We start from the raw sequence: 18,447 nt of genomic DNA, 5'->3' as shown, positions 1-18,447 counted from the left end.
CCCCACTGTAATTGGTAGATTTGGATAGAAAACACTCTAAAATAATGTCTGTGAATATAACAGAACTCATATGGCAGGCAAAAACCTGAAACAAATCCAACCAGGAAGTGGGTTTGTAGTTTTTTTAAGTGATTGCCTATCCAATATCCTGTGTCTGTGGGGTCAGATTGCACTTCCTAAGGCTTCCAGTAGATGTCAACAGTCTTTAGAAGTTGTTTCAGGCTTGTATTGTGAAAGGGGATCGAATAAGAGCTGTTTCAACAAGTGGTCAAGCTGAAAGACATTAGTTTAGTCTCGCGCATGAGCGCGACACTCGTTCTCTTTCCTTTCTAATGACAACAGACTTGTCCGGTTGGAATATTATTTAAGACTCATGATAAAAACATCCTAAAGATTGATCATATACATTGTTTGACATGTTTCTACTAACTTTAAATGGAACTTTTTTGACTCGGTCTGGACTTTGTGCTCGCGCTTTGTGCATTTGGATAACTAGACTAAACGCGCAAACAAAAAGGTGGTATTTGGACATAAAGATGAACTTTGTCGAACAAAACAAACATTTATTGTCTAACATGGAGACCTGGGAGTGCCATCAGATGAAGATCAACGGTAAGTGATTCATTTTAACGCTATTTCTGACTTTTGTGACACCTCTCCTTATGGTATAGACCATAACGTGAAATTCTTAAGAGCCCTTCTCAACCAACAATGCTGAGTTTTTTTCAAAGTATTTAAAAAAATAATTGACAAATAACTAAAGGAAAAATTGTAACAATAAAACAACAATAACAAGGGGTACGAGTCAATGTGCAGGGGTACGAGTTAGTCAAGGTAATATGTACATGTAAATCGGGGTAAAGTGACTATGCATAGATAAACAGAGTAGCAGCAGCATATGTGAAGGGTGTGAGTGTATCCGTGTGTGGCGTTAATATGCATGTCTGTGTGTGGTTAGGGTCCAGTGAGTGTACATCGAGCCTGAGCAACAAAAAAAAGTATAATAACTTACAAAATAAAGGGTCAATACAAATAGTCTGGGAAGCCATTTGATTAAATGTTCAGCAGTCTTATGGCTTGGGGGTAGAAGCTGTTAAGTAGCCTTTTGGTCTAAGACTTGGCGCTCCGGTACCACTTGTCGTGCTGTAGCTGAGAGTTTAGCTGCTCTACACTGGCTACCAGTCCCTTTCAGAATACATTTTATAATTGCATTAATCAAGTTTAAGGCTTGGTTTAGCCCCATCCTATATCTCTGATATTTTAATCTCCTTACGAGCCAGGACGCAACCGGAGATTCTTTGGCAGGGCCCTGTTGACCATTCCAAAGTCTAGGTTGAAAACAAAAGGAAACCGGGCATTTGACATTAGGGCCCCTAAAACTTTGGAATGATCTGCCAGAGGAGATCAGGCATGCAAATTCAGTGCCTCTCGAAATCGCTGCTGAAGACACAATTTTAGAAAGATGATTTCAAAGTATGATTTTAATAAGCCATCTTTTTCATTCTCCAGTCTTTGTTTCTTTACTACTTTTATTTTATTATATTAAGCACTGTTACTTGTATTGAAAAGCGTTATATAACTGAAGTTAATATGACTTTGGCCTATGCTGTAGGCCTATTTTACATTCAGCAATAAGCAAGAGCAAGCCTGCTTCTCTCCTTGAACAGGCCTAGTATTACAAAAAAAATCTCAAAATAAGTGTCCTATAGCTTTTGTAGCCTATCGCTTTTCCTGGGACTCCACGAAACGAGGAATAGTGGAGAGGGTTGCGTAGCCTGTAGCCTACTGAGCCGGGGAACAGCTGGAGGAAGGAAGATTGAAGATGTGTAGCCAAAGACCTAGGCTAACAGTAAAATTTGAAATTGTATTATTGTTATCAAGTAAGTAGGCTACACAATTATTGTCTAGGATGTAAACTGCAGTGACGTAGGCTAATTTGAATAACAGCTCAAATGGCCTATTTTGAATGCATGCTTCATGCCGAAATAACTGCATAGTCAAGGCCTGATTATGCAACCATTTGGATCAGTTATGGGTCTATTCGACAGTTTACAACAGGGCTTTCAAAACGCTTCCCATAGAGGGCCTAGTGTCTGCAGGTTTTTGTTTTTTCCTTTCAATTAAGCCCTTGACTACCAGGTGTGGAGAGTTCCTTACTAATATTAATTCATCAATCAAGTACAAGGGAAGAGCAAAAACCCACATACACTCAGCCCTCCATACAATGAGTTTGACACCAGTGGTTTACAAGGTTCAGAAAGGTACATTAGCAGGCCCCTCATATGGTGTACTTTGGAAGAAATTGGCTTCTGACACAGATGTGCTGTCTGTCGTGGATAATCAGTCTCCCAAGTCATGCTATAATTAAATGTGGCCAACAACATGCTCCCACAACCAGTTATTCAGGAAAGCTCACCGTGCGCTCTGCCTCCTGTCCTCTCCGAACGGCTATTCCTAGTTAGAACGCTTCAATAGAAGACGTTTTGGATTGATTGTTGACCGCGCTCTGAAAGTGACCCCAATGATAGCCATAGTTTCCCACCGTTTTTGTAGTTACTGTTGTCGTGTGGACGCTGCTGTTCACTTGAATTAGAACTACTTCATTGTTTATCGTCCTTGGTGTGGATGGCCCTTTACACGTAGTAGGGTCAGTTTGAGTGTAGGCTTTTGTTCCAGCCAAGCAGAAACACACCTGATTCTACTAATCACTTAACCCCCATCGTCAGTCGAGACTGACTTATTGAATGAGGTGTTACTGCTGGACTGGTCTGGAACAAAGGTCTGCACCCACACCTGCCCTCCGCAGATCAGCCACCCCTGTTTTAATTATGGTATACCAACTTACCTTGCTTTTCATAGCAGCTGAGTAGGGACCTAAAAACAGGCCTGGTAGAATTTCCTAACACAATGGAGAAACATGTTTTGGCATCATTATGAAATATGACTCAGCACTTCTGTTGCCCGTTTCAGGAATTCCACTTTGGGGAGAAAAGGGCATAGCTACCTGCATTTCTCGTCTCATTGGATACACCCAGTCCTGTGGAAGATATCAGAAAAGTCAAGGGATGTTAGCTGGCAGGCTAACTAGCTACTTAACGGTATATTTAAGCAATAATGTACGAGGGGGTGTGGCATATGGCCAATATAATCACGGCTATATTGGCCATATACCACAAACCCTATTGCTATTAAAAACTGGTTACCAAAGTAATTAAAGCTGTAAAAAAATAAATGTTTTGTCATACCCGTGGTATGCTGATTGGCTGAAAGCCGTGGTATGAGACCATATAAAATACGTATGACAAAACATTTTTTTAAATTACGTTTGTAACCAGTTTATAATAGCAATTAGGCGTTGTGTCGTGCACAACAGCCTTTCGCCGTGGTATATTGGCCATAACAGTTACAAACTAACTTAGATAGTTAGCTGACGTTGGGTAGCTAGTTCGCGGAACACATCTAATTTGAACAGAAATATCATTAACGGTCATTTAAAAATGCTTCAGACAAGATTACATTTAACTAACGTTAATCACATTTATCGAGTGAGAGATGACATGTTAGATTAACGTTACGTTCATCTTACACCGGCTGTTTTTGAGTATGCTAACTTGTTCATTTAGCTAGCTGCGTTAGCTTTGCATGCTAGAATTTACCAATAGGTCCTCCTTACACGGAGGAAGGGACGGGAACTGAAGCTTATTCTCCTCGTCCATCTTGCAGTGTACTCGGGCGCCGGTGCCCCGGCCTGTCGCTCGGTTTCGGTGGTTTGCTAGCTAAAACTGTACAATTGTAGGAGTTTGTTTTGAGGTTGCACATGCGTTTCCGCCATGCTGCTACCTTTCGGATGAGTCACGTGACCTGAGACAAAACGTCACCCCGTAGACGTTCTTCTTCGATGACGTTTAACGGCGGTTGGAATCCAATAAATGTTGCATTACCGCCACCTACTAGACTGGAGGACAACTCCTTTATTCTTTGCTTGAAAAAATATAACTTCTTCGATCACCACGTAGACGTGCTCTTAGCTGCTCTCTGTAAATAAATGGGAATTTCAATGCAGGATCCTTGGAACGTCACTATCCAATTGAAGTTAACATTGAAAATATAGACCCTTTTCTGTGTTTGCAAATGTTGCCACACGAGGGCGATGTGCCCAAGTTGGTAGTAGAACAAGGGGGAGTTCTTATAGAACGCCAGCATGGCTCCTTGGCGAGAGAGTTGGAGTGAGGTCGGTCTAGAGGAAATGGCGAGTGTGCTTGAATCCGAAAGTGCGGCAAGTGAAGTGGTGTGGGGGCTGTGCTTTGGCAAAGTGGGTGGGGTTATATCCTGCCTGGTTGGCCCTGTCCGGGGGTATCGTCGTATGGGGCCACAGTGTCTCCCGACCCCTCCTGTCTCAGCCTCCAGTATTTAGGCTGCAATAGTTTGTGTCGGGGGGCTAGGGTCAGTCTGTTATCTGGAGTATTTCTCCTGTCTTATCCGGTGTCCTGTGTGATTTTAAGTATGCCCCCTCTAATTCTCTCTCTCTTTCGGAGGACCAGAGCCCTAGGACCATGCCTTAAAACTACCTGGGCTGATGACTCCTTGCTGTCCCCAGTCCACCTGGTCGTGCTGCTGCTCCAGTTTAAACTGTTCTGCCTGCGGCTATGGAACCCTGACCTGTTCACCGGACATGCTGTTTTCGATTCTGTCTCTACCGCACCAGTTGTTCCGGACGACTGTGTGATCACACTCTCCGTAGCCGAAGTGAGCAAGACCTTTAAACAGGTCAATATTCACAAGGCCGCAGGGCCAGACAGATTACCAGGACGTGTACTCAGAGCATGCGAGGACCAACTGGCAAGTGTCTTCACTGACATTTTCAACCTCTCCCTGACCGAGTCTGTAATACCTACATGTTTCAAACAGACCACCATAATCCCTGTACCCAGGAAAGTGAAGGGAACCTGCCTAAATCACTACTGCCCCGTAGCACTCACGTCGGTAGCCATGAAGTGCTTTGAAAGGCTGGTCATGGCTCACATCAACATCATCATCCCGGAAACCCTAGACCCACTTCCATTCACATACCGCCCCAACAGATCCGCAGATGACACAATCTCAATCGCACTCCACACTTCCCTTTTCCACCTGGACAAAAGGAACACCTATGTGAGAACGCTGTTCATTGACTACAGCTCAGTGTTCAACACCATAGTGCCCACAAAGCTCATCACTAAGCTAAGGACCCTGGGACAAAACACCTCCCTCTGCAACTGGATCCTGGACTTCCTGATGGGCTGCCCCAGGTGGTAAGGGTAGGCAACAACACATCTGCCATGTTGATCCTCAAAACAGGGTCCCCTCAGGGGTGCGTGCTTAGTCCCCTCCTGTACTCCCTGTTCACCCACAACTGCGTGGCCAAGCAAAATTGTCCACGTCAGAAGTAACATTTAATCTTCGGAAGAGGGTGCCTGCCAAAGGAGTTATAAAGGGAAAGGAGATACCTAGTCAGTTGTACAACTAAATGCCTTCAACTGAAATGTCTTCCGCATTTAACCCAACCGCTCTGAATCAGAGAGGTGTGGGGGGCTGTCTTAATTGACATCCACGGAGCCTGGGGAACAGTGGGTTAACTGCCTTGCTCAGGGGCAGAACGACAGATTTTTACCTTGTCAGCTCGGAAATTCAATCCAGCAACCTTTCGGTTACTGACCCAACACTCTAACTACTAGGCTATCATATAGCCTGGAGTCTCGTTGGATATAGATGAAGAGTACCTTAGTCAGAAAATCCCAGGAGTGGTCAGTGCATGTCGCCTGACCCGTATGGTAAATGGAATGAAGGAGAAAACCCTGTCGATATTCTTGTTGTTTGAGGAGACTCTACCTGAATATGTGAAGCTTGGAAATGTGAGGGTATGCTGTGAGTGCATTTGTGTCCACAACCATTACAGTGTGGGAATTGTAAAGTATATGGGCACATGTTAAATGTTTGCAGATTGGAGAAGTATGATATTGAAGAATCTGTGAATGGAAAATGTTGCAACTCTGGTGGGGATCACACTCTGGACTTCCTTGAGTGCCCTGTTAGGGTGAAAGAGGTTGAGGTGTCAAGGATCAGGGCTGTGCAGCAGATCTCCTATGTGGAGGCGGTGAAGTGAGTCTCAAAGGAGCAAGAGGCAACAGTGTTGAAGATATTGCGATCGAGTAATCTGGATACACTCATTGTGGATTTTGTGGCATTTATAGCCACAGTAATTAATTGTACAGCACAAGTGTCTAAGAAGTCCAAGATGCTGGGATATCATTATATCTGCAGCCAATAATTTTTTGGGGCTCCAAGACTTCACGGCAGAAGCACTACAAGGACTATTGTCGCTAGCAAGTGTCCCACCCTCACAGGAGGCTTCTGAGCCTGTGTTGGGACCTGATTAGAATGAGGTAGTTTGAGGTAATTGGTAGTTTGAATGATCTTTTATTTTTACCCAAATGTTTTCCTTTTTGGGATCCTTATTATCAGGGTCTGTAGTGACGCCTCGAGCACCGCCTCGAGACTGTTGTGCCACTCGGGAGCCCCCTGAGCAGACGCTTTTATCCAAGTAAGAGGATCGGTGAGTGGATGGAAAGGATTGCTGAAGCGCACGCTGATGTGGAATGTGAATATAATGGTGGGGGAATCAAGGAGAATTGGAGTATTGTCCAAAATAATAGAAAATGGCATACAGTGATGAGAATGTCCCTTCTTATTTTGTAGGAGTACGTTTTGTTAATGAGGAGCAGCTGATTGGATTACCAATTTTGAAGAATCCATTTGATATATCCAAACTGGTGGAGAGAGTGCTCGGTGAAGTGAAGGCTGTGAGGATCACATGATCCTTGTCCTTCTTCTGAGGAGCAGAAGAGCATGTGTTGTGTCTCACCCGATTTGAGAAGTTTGATGTGTCCCGTGTGTCTCTTTGGAACAGGTCACCCCTCTAAGGGGTAATATCTGGCATTTCAATTATCTCGCAACAGCTCTGGTGGACATTCCTGCAGTCAGCATGCCAATTGCACACAGCCCTCAAAACTTCAGACATCTGTGGCCTTATTTTGTGTGACAAAACTGCACATTTTAGAGTGGCCTTTTATTGTCCGCAGCACATGGTGCATCTGTGTAATGATCATGCTGTTTGATCAGCTTCTTGAGTCGTGAGTGATCAGGGAGTACAGAAGGGGACTAAGCATGCAACCATTGTTGAGGGGCAGCGTGACGGATGTGTTGTTGCCTACCCTCACCACCTGGGGTTTCCCGTCAGGAAGTCCAGGATCCAGTTGCAGAGGGAGGTGTTCAGTCCCAGGGTCCTGAGCTTAGTGATGAACTTGGAAGGCACTCTGGTGTTGAACGCTGAGCTATAGTCAATTAGCAGCATTCTCACGTAGGTGTTCCCCTTGTCCAGGTGGGAGAGGGCAGTGTGGAGTGCAATAGAGATTCGGTCACCTGTGGATCTGTTGGGGTGGTATGCAACTTGGAGTGGGTCCAGGGTGTCTGGGATGATGGTGTTGATGTGAGCCATTTCATGGTTATGAAATGTGAGTGCTACGGGGCGATAGTCATTTAGATAGGTTAGCTTGGCATTCTTGGGCACAGGGACTATGGTGGTCTGCTTGAAACATGTAGGTATTACAAACTCAGGGAGAGATTGAAAATGTCAGTGAAGATGCCAGCTGGTCAGCGCATGCTCTGAGTACGCTTCCTGGTAATCCATCTGTCCCTGCGGCCTCGTGAATGTTAACCTGTTTAAATGTCTTACACCGGCTACGTAGAGCGAGATCACATAATAGTCTGGAACAGCTGGTGCTCTCATGCACGGTTCAGTGGTGCTTGCCTCGACGCGAGCATAGAAGGAATTTAGGTCTTCTGGTAAACTCGTGTGACTGGGCAGCTTACGGCCAGGTTTTCCTTTGTAATCCGTGATAGTTTGCAAGCCCTGTCACATCCGACAAGCCTCAGATCGTAGTAGGATTCGATCTTAGTCCTGTATTTTACGTTTTGACTGTTTGATGGCTCGATCAAGGTCATAGTTGGATTTCTTATAAGTGTCTGGATTAGTGTCCCGCTCCTTAAAAGTGACAGCTCTAGCCTTTAGGTCATTGCGGATGTTGCCTGTAATCCATGGGTTCTGGTTGGGATATGTACGTATGGTCAATGTGGGGACGATGTCGTCGATGCACTTATTAACGATGCTGGGGACTGATGTGGTGAACTCCTCAATGTTATCGGATGAATCCCGGAACATATCCCAGTCTGTTCTAGCGAAACAGTCCTGTAGCTTGGTATCCGCTTCATCTTCATCTGAGCACGTCACTGGTACTTCCTGTTTGAGTTTTTCCTTGTAAGCAGCAATCAGGAGGATAGAGTTATGGTCAGATTTGCCAAATGGAGGGCGAGGGAGAGCTTAGTATGCGTTTCTGTGTGTGGAGTAAAGGTGATTTAGAGTTTTTTCGCCTCTGGTTGCACAGTCCACAAGCTGGTAAAAATTATGTAAGACAGATTTCAGTTTCCCTGCATTAAAATCATCGGCCAATCGGAGCAGCACTTTTGGATGTGCATTTTCTTGTTTGCTTATGGCCCTATACACCGCGTTGAATGCGGTCTTAGTGCCAGGATCGGTTTGTGGTGGGGAATAGACAGCTATGAAAAATATAGATGAAAACTCAGGTGAGCAAAACCATGAGCAAAACTTCCTTAACATTAGAGATCGTGCACCAGCTGTTGTTGACAAAGAGACACACCTCCTCCCTTAACCTTTTCCGGGGCTACCGTTCTGTCTTGAAGATGCATAGAAAAACCAGCTAGATATACACTACCGTTCAAAAGTTTTAGAACACCTACTCATTCAAGGGTTTTTCTTTATTTTTTCTATTTTCTGCATTGTAGAATAGCAGTGAAGACATAAAAACTATGAATAAACACATATGGAATCATGTAGTAACCAAAAAAGTGTTAAACAAATCAAAATATATTTTATATTCTTCAAATAGCCACCCTTCGCCATGATGACAGCTTTGCACACTCTCTGGCCTCTAGACTGCTGATTATTACACACACCTGTCACCATCTTCACATGCACCAGCACTTATTGACACTCACCTGGACTTCATCACCTCCTTGATTAACTGCCCTATTTATGTCACTCCCTTTTGGTTCCTTCCCCAGGCGTTATTGTTTCTGTTTCATGTCAGTGCGCTGTTCGTGGTTTTTTGTTTTGTTCATGCTTGTTTATTTATTAAACGTATTCACTCCCTCAACTTGCTTCCCGACTCTCAGCGTACATTGTTATGATGACGCTGGGCCAATTGTGCGCCGCCTTACGGGACTCCCAATCACGGGCCGGATGTGATACAGGCTGTATTCGAACCAGGTACTATAGTGACACCTCTTGCACTGAGATGCAGTGCCTTAGAGCACTGCGCCACTTGGGAGCCCTACGTACAACCAACCACCCATAAAATATATTTTGTAACTACATCACATGATGGCGATGATGGTGGACACACAAAGTCAAGAAGAATGCAAAGTACATAAATGTACAGTAAGATACAAGTAGACACCCCTTGCAGGTGCGGTGGCAGGAAGCATAAACTCCATATTGAAGATAATTTTACAGCCTCAATCTTTTTAGATGAGGCATGCATACAGTATAAAGATTGGTGATCTAGCTAATATTAATTTAGGGTATTGTGTAGTCCAAAAACGTATTGTACAGTCTCTGTGCCCTTATGACCTCACGCCAGCAGGTCACAGTCTCAGGTCATCGTCACCAATCAACTGCATTACAGTTAAAAACGACTTTGACTACCCCCACCGATTTCTGGATGCTAGCAATGCTAACGAGCTTAAACGAATGGGAGTTAGCATTTAGCGGTCACTACTTCTAAACCTGAAAAGGGACAACTTCTACATGCTATTCAGAGAAAACAACCAAATATATCAAAATTCCGACTTAGGTAACCACATTGGGGGCCTGTTACAATACATAAATCACGATGGATTGGATGAACGTGCGCCAATGTCTGCATTCCATTGACTCCTTTACCGCATCTATGCTGTGACCAAGGTGACTCCCTTCACTTATCAAAGGAGCAGGATGCTAAAGAAGAGGAGCAAGCAGAGATCACAACCATAAGTTGCTGTTTTCTCTCTCTCTCTCTCTCTCTGCGCGTGTGTGTGTAATATGAGTGTTGCAGATTCCTTAAGATGGTCATTTTAATTGCAACCACAGTAGATGCTATATGTGACTGAATACAAAAAACAATGGCGCAGATATATAGGCATGAGAAAATGCATCCAAAAGGGGTAAATTCCACCTGTAATGTACTGCATATGCATTCACTGTGCAAGGAGATATCAGGAGTCTCTCTAGGTGGAGACAGAGGAGAAGACCCCTGCATTTAAAAGGAGTCTCTCAAGGAGAGGGGTTCAGCCTCTGAAATGAGTCCTTCTGTGGACAATGACACTGGAGCTAAGATGTGCTGTGTGTTTGAGTCTCTGTGTGTGCAGATATGACTTGAGATCTGAAATCTTTCAAGGAGCTCAGCGCAATAACATTGTCTATGGGCTTAGAATTTTCTGTGTTGTCCTGGAGCCCAATCGACGAGGAGAGACCAGATTCACCTATACCCAGCTGTGTGTCCGTGAAGAATGACTAGTCTATGAAGCCGCCAACCGAATTCAGACAGCCAGCCTATAAAACAAGGGTCAATTCCTATACATATATTTTTTTTATGGCCTCTACAGGACAAAAGTCTGAAATGTAACAATGTTATGACATTTGAAATGACACATAGAAGTTAAAACACTGTGAAATGGAAAATACATCATTATTAATCTGAAAGAGAGTAACCTGACATCACATTTACTCAAAAGGCATAATATTCTTTCTGTAAGATGGTTGATCTAATATTAAACATGTTGTTTTTGAAACGGCCCAGCAGGGAAGATCAGACTCACCTGAACCCAGCTGTGTGTCCATGAAGAGTGACCAGTCTATGATACTGTCTATAGAATTCAGACAGAAAGCCTCCCCTACAAAACAAGGGTAAATACCCGTGCATATCTTTTTTTGTGCGGTGGATGACATTTTACTCTACTTTACTAATTTTACTCTCTACAGGACTCTATGGGATAACGGTATGAAATGTAACAATGTTATTAGCTACATTTGATATGACACATACAAATCAAAACACTGTCAGATGGAAAGTACACTATTAATAAATCTGAAAGAGAGTGACTTGACATAACCAAAAATGCATAACATTCTTTCTGTTTAGTGATTGTAATATTCAATGTTTTGTTTTTGACAGATCAGACTCACCTGTACACAGCTGTGTGTCCATGAAGAGTGACCAGTCTATGAAGCTGCCTATAGAATTCAGACAGGCAGTCCTCCAGACAAAACAAGGGTAAATACTTTTTTGTGGGAAGGGTGACATTTTACTCTACTAATTTTACTTTGTACTGAAGTCAATGCGTGTAAGGCATTTTTGCAAAATTACACCCTTGTTTTCTTAAGTACAATGTCTGGATAAAATGGCTGGTTTTCATGTCTTTACACATACAGTATCTCACAGAAACCAATAGGAGAGATCAGACTCACAGATTCTCAGTGGTCAGTCTACCCAGAGTCATCATACAGAAGTAGCCTCCATATTCAGAGTGAGCTCGTATGAAATAGAAAATGGGTGGGATTTAAAAGCTACGTAGAAACCTGACCATTAATGGTCAAACACTTTAGTATTACAGCTAAAGAAAAGAAAATAGCAGCAGCTAATTATTCATTTTATTTTCGTTGCTATATTTTTATTCTATTTAACCTTTATTTAACCAGGAAAAGCCCATTGAGACCCAGAGTCTCTTTTTCAAGTGAGACCTGGCCAAGAAGTCAGCAACAAACACTACATTACATAATTAAAGCATACAATACAACATGATCCAGTCTAAAAAAAAGTATTTACACTCCCCCATAACAGTCTCCCATCAATATTTTAAATTCATTCAGTTGGGACTAACATATCTAGATGAAGCATGGATTGTAGACTATTCCATGCCTCTGGTGCACAAGAAGAGAAGGCACTCTTGCCTAATACTGTGAATGTCCTGGGGACTTTAAGTAGCAACCACCTAGCAGACCGGGTATGGTAACTGCTGATGGTGAAGGAGACCAGACTACAGAGGTCAAGAGGGAGTTTACCCAAAAGGGCTTTGTAGATGAACACATACAAATTGTAACGTCCTGACCAGAGTTCTTATGTGTTTTGCTTGTTTAGTGTTGGTCAGGACGTGAGCTGGGTGGGAATTCTATGTTGTGTGTCTAGTTCGTCTGTTTCTATGTTCAGCCTGATATGGTTCTCAATCAGAGACAGCTGTCAATCGTTGTCCCTGATTGAGAATCATATATAGGTGGCTTGTTTTGTGTTGGGGATTGTGGGTGGTTGTTTCCTGTCTTTGTGTTTTGTCTGCACCAGCAAGGACTGTGACGGTTAGTGTGTTTTGTCAGTTTGTATAGTGTTTTTGTTTTGTCTATTAAATTCATTATGTCTAATTACCACGCTGCACATTGGTCCTCTGATCCTTCTCGCCTCTCCTCGTCTGAGGAGGAGGACGAAGTAGACTGCCGTTACAGAACCACCCACCAAACCCGGATCAAGCAGCGTGAGAACGGGCAGCAGCGACAGCAGCAACAGCAGCAGCGGTACCAGGAGGAATGGTCATGGGAGCAAATATTGAACGGAGAAGGACCCTGGGCTAAGGTTGGAGAATATCGCCGCTCTCGGGAAGAGATGGAGGCAGCTAAAGCCCAGGAGCGGTGGTATGAGGAGGCAGCACGGAAGCGTGGCTGGAAGCCCGTGAAGAAACCCCAAAAATGTCTTGGGGGGGGGGGGGGGGGGGGGGGGCTAAAGGGTAGTGTGGCGAAGGTAGGTAGGAAACCTGCGCCCACTTCCCATGCTTACCGTGGAGAGCGGGAGTACGGGCAGACACTGTGTTATGCGGAAGAGCGCACGGTGTCTCCTGTACGGGTGCATAGCCCGGTGCGGGTTATTCCACCTCCCCGCACTGGGCGGGCTAGAGTGAGCATTGAGCCAAGTGCCATGAAGCCGGCTCTACATATCTGGCCTCCAGTACGTCTCCTCGGGCCGGTGTACATGGCACCAGCCTTACGCATGGTGTCCCCGGTTCGCCAACACAGCCCAGTGCGGGTTATTCCACCTCCCCGCACTGGACGGGCTACGGGGAGCATGCAACCAGGTAAGGTTGGGCAGGCTCAGTGCTCAAGGGAGCCAGTACGCCTGCACGGTCCGGTATATCCGGCGCTACCTTCCCGCTCCAGCCCAGTACCACCAGTGCCTACACCACGCACCAGGCTTCCAGTGCGTCTCCAGAGCCCTGTTCCTCCTCCACGCACTCTCCCTGTGGTGCGTGTCTCCAGCCCAGTACCTCCAGTTCCGGCACCACGCACCAAGCCTCCTGTGCGTCTCCAGAGCCCTGTACGCACTGTGCCTTCTCCCCGCACTCGCCCTGAGGTGCGTGCCCTCAGCCCGGTACCACCAGTGCCGGTACCACGCACCAGGCCTATAGTGCGCATCGAGAGTCCAGTGTGCCCTGTTCCTGCTCCCCGCACTAGCCTTGAGGTGCGTGTCTCCAGTCCGGTACCATCAGTTCCGGCACCACGCACCAGGCCTACTGTGCGCCTCAGCGGGTCAGAGTCGGCCGTCTGCCCAACGCCGCCTGCACTGCTCGTCTGTCCAGCGCCGTCTGAGCTGCCTGCCTGCTCAGCGCCGTCTGAACTGCCTGCACTGCTCGTCTGCTCAACGCCGCCTGCACTGCTCGTCTGTCCAGCGCCGTCTGAGCTGCCTGCCTGCCCAGCGCCGTCTGAACTGCCTGCACTGCTCGTCTGCTCAACGCCGCCTGCACTGCTCGTCTGCCCAGCGCCGTCTGAGCTGCCTGCACTGCCTGCCTGCCCAGCGCCGTCTGAACTGCCTGCACTGCTCGTCTGCTCAACGCCGCCTGCACTGCTCGTCTGTCCAGCGCCGTCTGAGCTGCCTGCCTGCCCAGCGCCGTCTGAACTGCCTGCGCTGCTCGTCTGCTCAACGCCGCCTGCACTGCTCGTCTGCCCAGTGCCGTCTGAGCTGCCTGCACTGCCTGCCTGCCCAGCACCATCTGAGCCATCCGTCTGCCCAGCGCCGTCTGAGCCATCCGTCTGCCCAGCGCCGTCTGAGCCATCCGTCTGCCCAGCGCCGTCTGAGCCATCCGTCTGCCCAGCGCCGTCTGAGCCATCCGTCTGCCCAGCGCCGTCTGAGCCATCCGTCTGCCCAGCGCCGTCTGAGCCATCCGTCTGCCCAGCGCCGTCTGAGCCATCTGTCTGCCCAGCGCCATCTGAGCCATCTGTCTGAGCTGCCAGAGCCGCCAGCCAGTCAGGAGCCGCCAGAGCCGCCAGCCAGTCAGGAGCTGCATGAGCTGCCCTACAGTCATGAGCTGCCCTACAGTCATGAGCTGCCCTCCAGTCATGAGCTGCCCTACAGTCATGAGCTGCCCTACAGTCATGAGCTGCCCTCCAGTCATGAGCTGCCCTCCAGTCATGAGCTGCCCTCCAGTCATGAGCTGCCCTCCAGTCATGAGCTGCCCTCCAGTCCGGAGCTGCCACCCAGTCCGGAGCTGCCACTCAGTCCGGAGCTGCCACTCAGTCCGGAGCTGCCACTCAGTCCGGAGCTGCCACTCAGTCCGGAGCTGCCACTCAGTCCGGAGCTGCCATTCAGTCCGGAGCTGCCATTCGTCCTGAGCTGCCTCTCTGTCCGGAGTTGCCCCTCTGTCCGGAGTTGCCCCTCTGTCCTGAGCTACCTCTCTGTCCTGAGCTACCTCTCTGTCCTGAGCTACCTCTCTGTCCTGAGCTACCTCTCTGTCCTGAGCTACCTCTCTGTCCTGAGCTACCTCTCTGTCCTGAGCTACCTCTCTGTCCTGAGCTACCTCCTAAATCATGTGGGGGCCTTGGGGAGGATTCTTAGGCCAAGGTCGTGGGCGAGGGTCGCCACTCAAAGGACGCTAAGGAGGGGGACAAAGACAGTGGTGGAGTGGTGTCCTCGTCCACCGCCGGAGCCGCCACCGCGGACAGATGCCCACCCAGACCCTCCCCTTGAGTTTTAGGGGTGCGTTCGGAGTCCGCACCTCAGGGGGGGGGTACTGTAACGTCCTGACCAGAGTTCTTATGTGTTTTGCTTGTTTAGTGTTGGTCAGGACGTGAGCTGGGTGGGAATTCTATGTTGTGTGTCTAGTTCGTCTGTTTCTATGTTCAGCCTGATATGGTTCTCAATCAGAGACAGCTGTCAATCGTTGTCCCTGATTGAGAATCATATATAGGTGGCTTGTTTTGTGTTGGGGATTGTGGGTGGTTGTTTCCTGTCTTTGTGTTTTGTCTGCACCAGCAAGGACTGTGACGGTTAGTGTGTTTTGTCAGTTTGTATAGTGTTTTTGTTTTGTCTATTAAATTCATTATGTCTAATTACCACGCTGCACATTGGTCCTCTGATCCTTCTCGCCTCTCCTCGTCTGAGGAGGAGGACGAAGTAGACTGCCGTTACACAAATGTATCTTTCTGCGCATATAAAGTGAGGTCCAACCTACCATTTGGTACAATGTGCAATGTTGGGTGAGTGACTTGGCATTTGTGATAAAGAGCAAGGATGCATGATAAACAGAGTCCAGTCTCTGTAAGACGGAGGAGGCTGCATGCATATACAACAAGTCACCGTAATCAATTACAGAGAGAAAAGTGGCCTGAACAAGCTTCTTTCTAGCCATAAGCGGGAAGCAAGCCTTATTACGAAAATAAAAACCCAATTTCAATTTAAGTTTTGTCACAAGATTATCCACATCAACTTTAAAGGACAACTTGTCATCCAACTTTTTCAGTGGATAAGCCACCAGATGTAACAATGCTAACCTACTCTGGCAGAGTTCTAGCTCTGGTAAAGGTCATGAATTTAGTTTTTTGTACATTCAATAACATTTTGAGACCATAAAGGGAGGCCTGCAGTGACTGAAAAGCAGTCTGGAGCTCAACAGCCCGAACCAGAGAAGGAGCACATGAATATATGACTCTATCATCTGCATATAGATGTAACTTTGCTGGTTGCCCAAATCATTAATACAAATTGAGAACAACACAGGAGCTACAATGGAACCCTGGGGCACACCTCTATTAATCTCAAGAAAGCTAGACTTGTGATTATCAGTACATACTGTACAGATTGTGTTCTGTCAGAAAGATAGTTCCTAAACCAATTTACTGTCCCTTCACTGAGACCAATGTTTCTGAGTCTAGCTAGCAACAATTCATGGTCAGCTGAATCAAAGGCCTTTGATAAATCCACAAACAGAGCAGCACAATGTTGCTTTTTATCCAGTGCATTAATGATGTAATTTACCACTGCCATAGCTGCAGTTGTGGTGCCGTGTCCCGATCTAAAGTCAGACTGAACCCCGTTCAGTATGTTCTTTTCAATTAACACATTTTTTAAAACTGTGAGCTCACTAGGGATTCATAGACTTTGGCCAGGATAGGGAGTTTGGAGATAGGACGATAGTTATTAGCATCTGAGGGATCTCCACCTTTTAGCAGTGGGAGGACATACGCTGATTTCAAAATGCTGGGTAGGGAATTGGTCAAGAGACTCAAGTTGAAAATATGAGCCACAGGCTCAGTAATAATACCAGCTGCTATCTTTAAGAGGTAGGGGGTCCAGGTTGTCTGGACCTGCAGACTTTTTACTGTCTATTGCCTTTAGTGCTTTATAGACCTCAGTATAAGAAACAGACTCAACGTTAAAATGGCTCACATGAGGGTCTATATCATAATTGACTGTAATAGAGCTTACATTAGAGGCCTGAGCCCCACCATTATCAAAAACTGAACCAGCAGATACGAAGTGCTTGTTAAAAAACCCTACAATATCCGCTTTATCCTTCACTTCATTAGAATCCATCATTAAATGGTCAGGAAGGCCAGAAGATACATTAGAACCTGACACTGATTTGAGTAGCTTCCATAACTTGGTAGGGTTGTTTAGGTTCTCTGTGACTGCATTTAAATAGTAATCTGATTTGGACTTCCTGATCAATCCTGTGCATTTGTTTCTTAGCGCTCTGAAGGAGGCCCAGTCAACAGTAGCATTTGTATGTCTAGCTTGAGCCCAAAATATTGTAACGACCCTTGGTTTAGAGGCGCGGAAATCGACTCTGCCGCTCGAGCATGCTTTTGCGGCACAGTCGATAGCGCGCCGGACTTCGGGCTAGAAGGTTCGAGGGTTCGAGACCTGCTCCCTGCCTGTTTCATTACAATATACTTCTTATGTTTTTTCCTGATCCTGTGCCAGGATTCAATGTGGAACATATTTATCTTTCTATCGTATATCATAAAGATCAATACTCTGTATGGGGTTTTAACATTTACAATTAGACCTATCACTTGTTATGATTTCTCTGTCTTTTCCGATTTAATTGTTGATTTCAGATGCTCGAAGACCACATGATCTATTTTGTGAAGAAAGAGCTGAAGAGGTTAAAAATGTTTCTGAGTCCTGATCTTCCAGAAGGCTTTGAGAGTCAGAGGGAGGATGCAGAAATGGTGGGACGCTGAAGATGAGAAGCAGGAGAGCATTTGCCAGAGAGGGGGCTCAGCAGATCACACTGCATTTCCTGAGGAACATGAACCAGAAGGAGCCGGCTGACATAATGGAGAAAGGTAAGCAATCTAGTTCACTGTGCTGTATTGTATTCACTGTGATTCACTGTGATTACTGGTTCGTTATTTTCACTTAGAAATGTACATTATCACCTGAACATGTGATTGGAAATAAAAGGCCTCATTGCCTCCTAAAGGGGGAAATATGTGTGAACTGTGTTTCCAAAGAGAATAAATATTACTGGATAAAAAAATCTGAAACGCCAAACAAAGCGTCTATGAGTACTAAAGTTTTGTGTTTTGTTTGACCATTCAGATGTGCTTGCTGTGTTCCAACCTAAATTCAAATCCAACCTGGAAAGAAAGTTTCAGTGTATGTTCAAGCGAATAGCTGAGCAAAAATAAATAAACACATTGCTCATCAGGATCTACACAATGCTCTACATCACAGAAGGTAGAAGCGGAGAGGTCAATAATGAACATGAGGTATTTAATATTTTAGTATTTTATTAGGGTCCCCATTAGCTACTGCTAAAGCAGCAGATACTCTTCCTGCGGTCCACACAAAACATGAAATAAAACATAACAGTAACAAGTACATCACAAGGAAAAAACGAAATCTATTTCAAATAAGTGTACACGCTTTCATACATTTATGCCTTCATAATAATGTGATTCATAGTGTCACGCCCTGACTGTAGATTGCTCCTGTGATGATCCATGGCACGAAGCCTCCAGTGATGATCCAT

At 45.8% G+C, this 18,447-nt stretch overlaps 1 protein-coding gene and 1 long non-coding RNA gene across 4 annotated transcripts in view; one reads left to right on the top strand and one right to left on the bottom strand.

Annotated features, from left to right (window-relative positions):
• LOC120023841 (serine/threonine/tyrosine-interacting protein-like) overlaps positions 1-3,851 on the bottom strand; it is a 19,396-nt gene extending 15,545 nt beyond the window's left edge. The window contains exons 1-3 of one of the 2 annotated variants that reach the window (XM_038967958.1): positions 3,657-3,851; positions 3,005-3,037; positions 2,846-2,899 (exon numbers count right to left, since the gene is read on the bottom strand). In XM_038967958.1, coding sequence (XP_038823886.1) covers positions 2,846-2,899; positions 3,005-3,037; positions 3,657-3,716 — 147 coding nt within the window. In that variant the 5' untranslated portion in view covers positions 3,717-3,851. The remainder of the gene's footprint in view (positions 1-2,845; positions 2,900-3,004; positions 3,038-3,656) is intronic. The other variant, XM_038967959.1, reaches the window with a different exon arrangement.
• Positions 286-18,447, top strand: LOC120023843. 2 transcript variants are annotated; one of them, XR_005472767.1, is made up of 6 exons: positions 286-612; positions 10,956-11,059; positions 11,328-11,426; positions 17,528-17,758; positions 18,015-18,184; positions 18,400-18,447. It is a non-coding gene; the product is annotated as an uncharacterized LOC120023843 (long non-coding RNA). The 2 variants fall into 2 exon arrangements; XR_005472766.1 differs by having other exon boundaries at positions 10,953-11,059.

The sequence above is a fragment of the Salvelinus namaycush genome, chromosome 28 (assembly GCF_016432855.1).
Source record: "Salvelinus namaycush isolate Seneca chromosome 28, SaNama_1.0, whole genome shotgun sequence".
Classification (NCBI taxonomy): domain Eukaryota; kingdom Metazoa; phylum Chordata; class Actinopteri; order Salmoniformes; family Salmonidae; genus Salvelinus; species Salvelinus namaycush.
The sequence above is the reverse complement of the archived record's forward strand: the minus strand, read 5'-3'. Positions and strand labels throughout refer to the sequence as shown.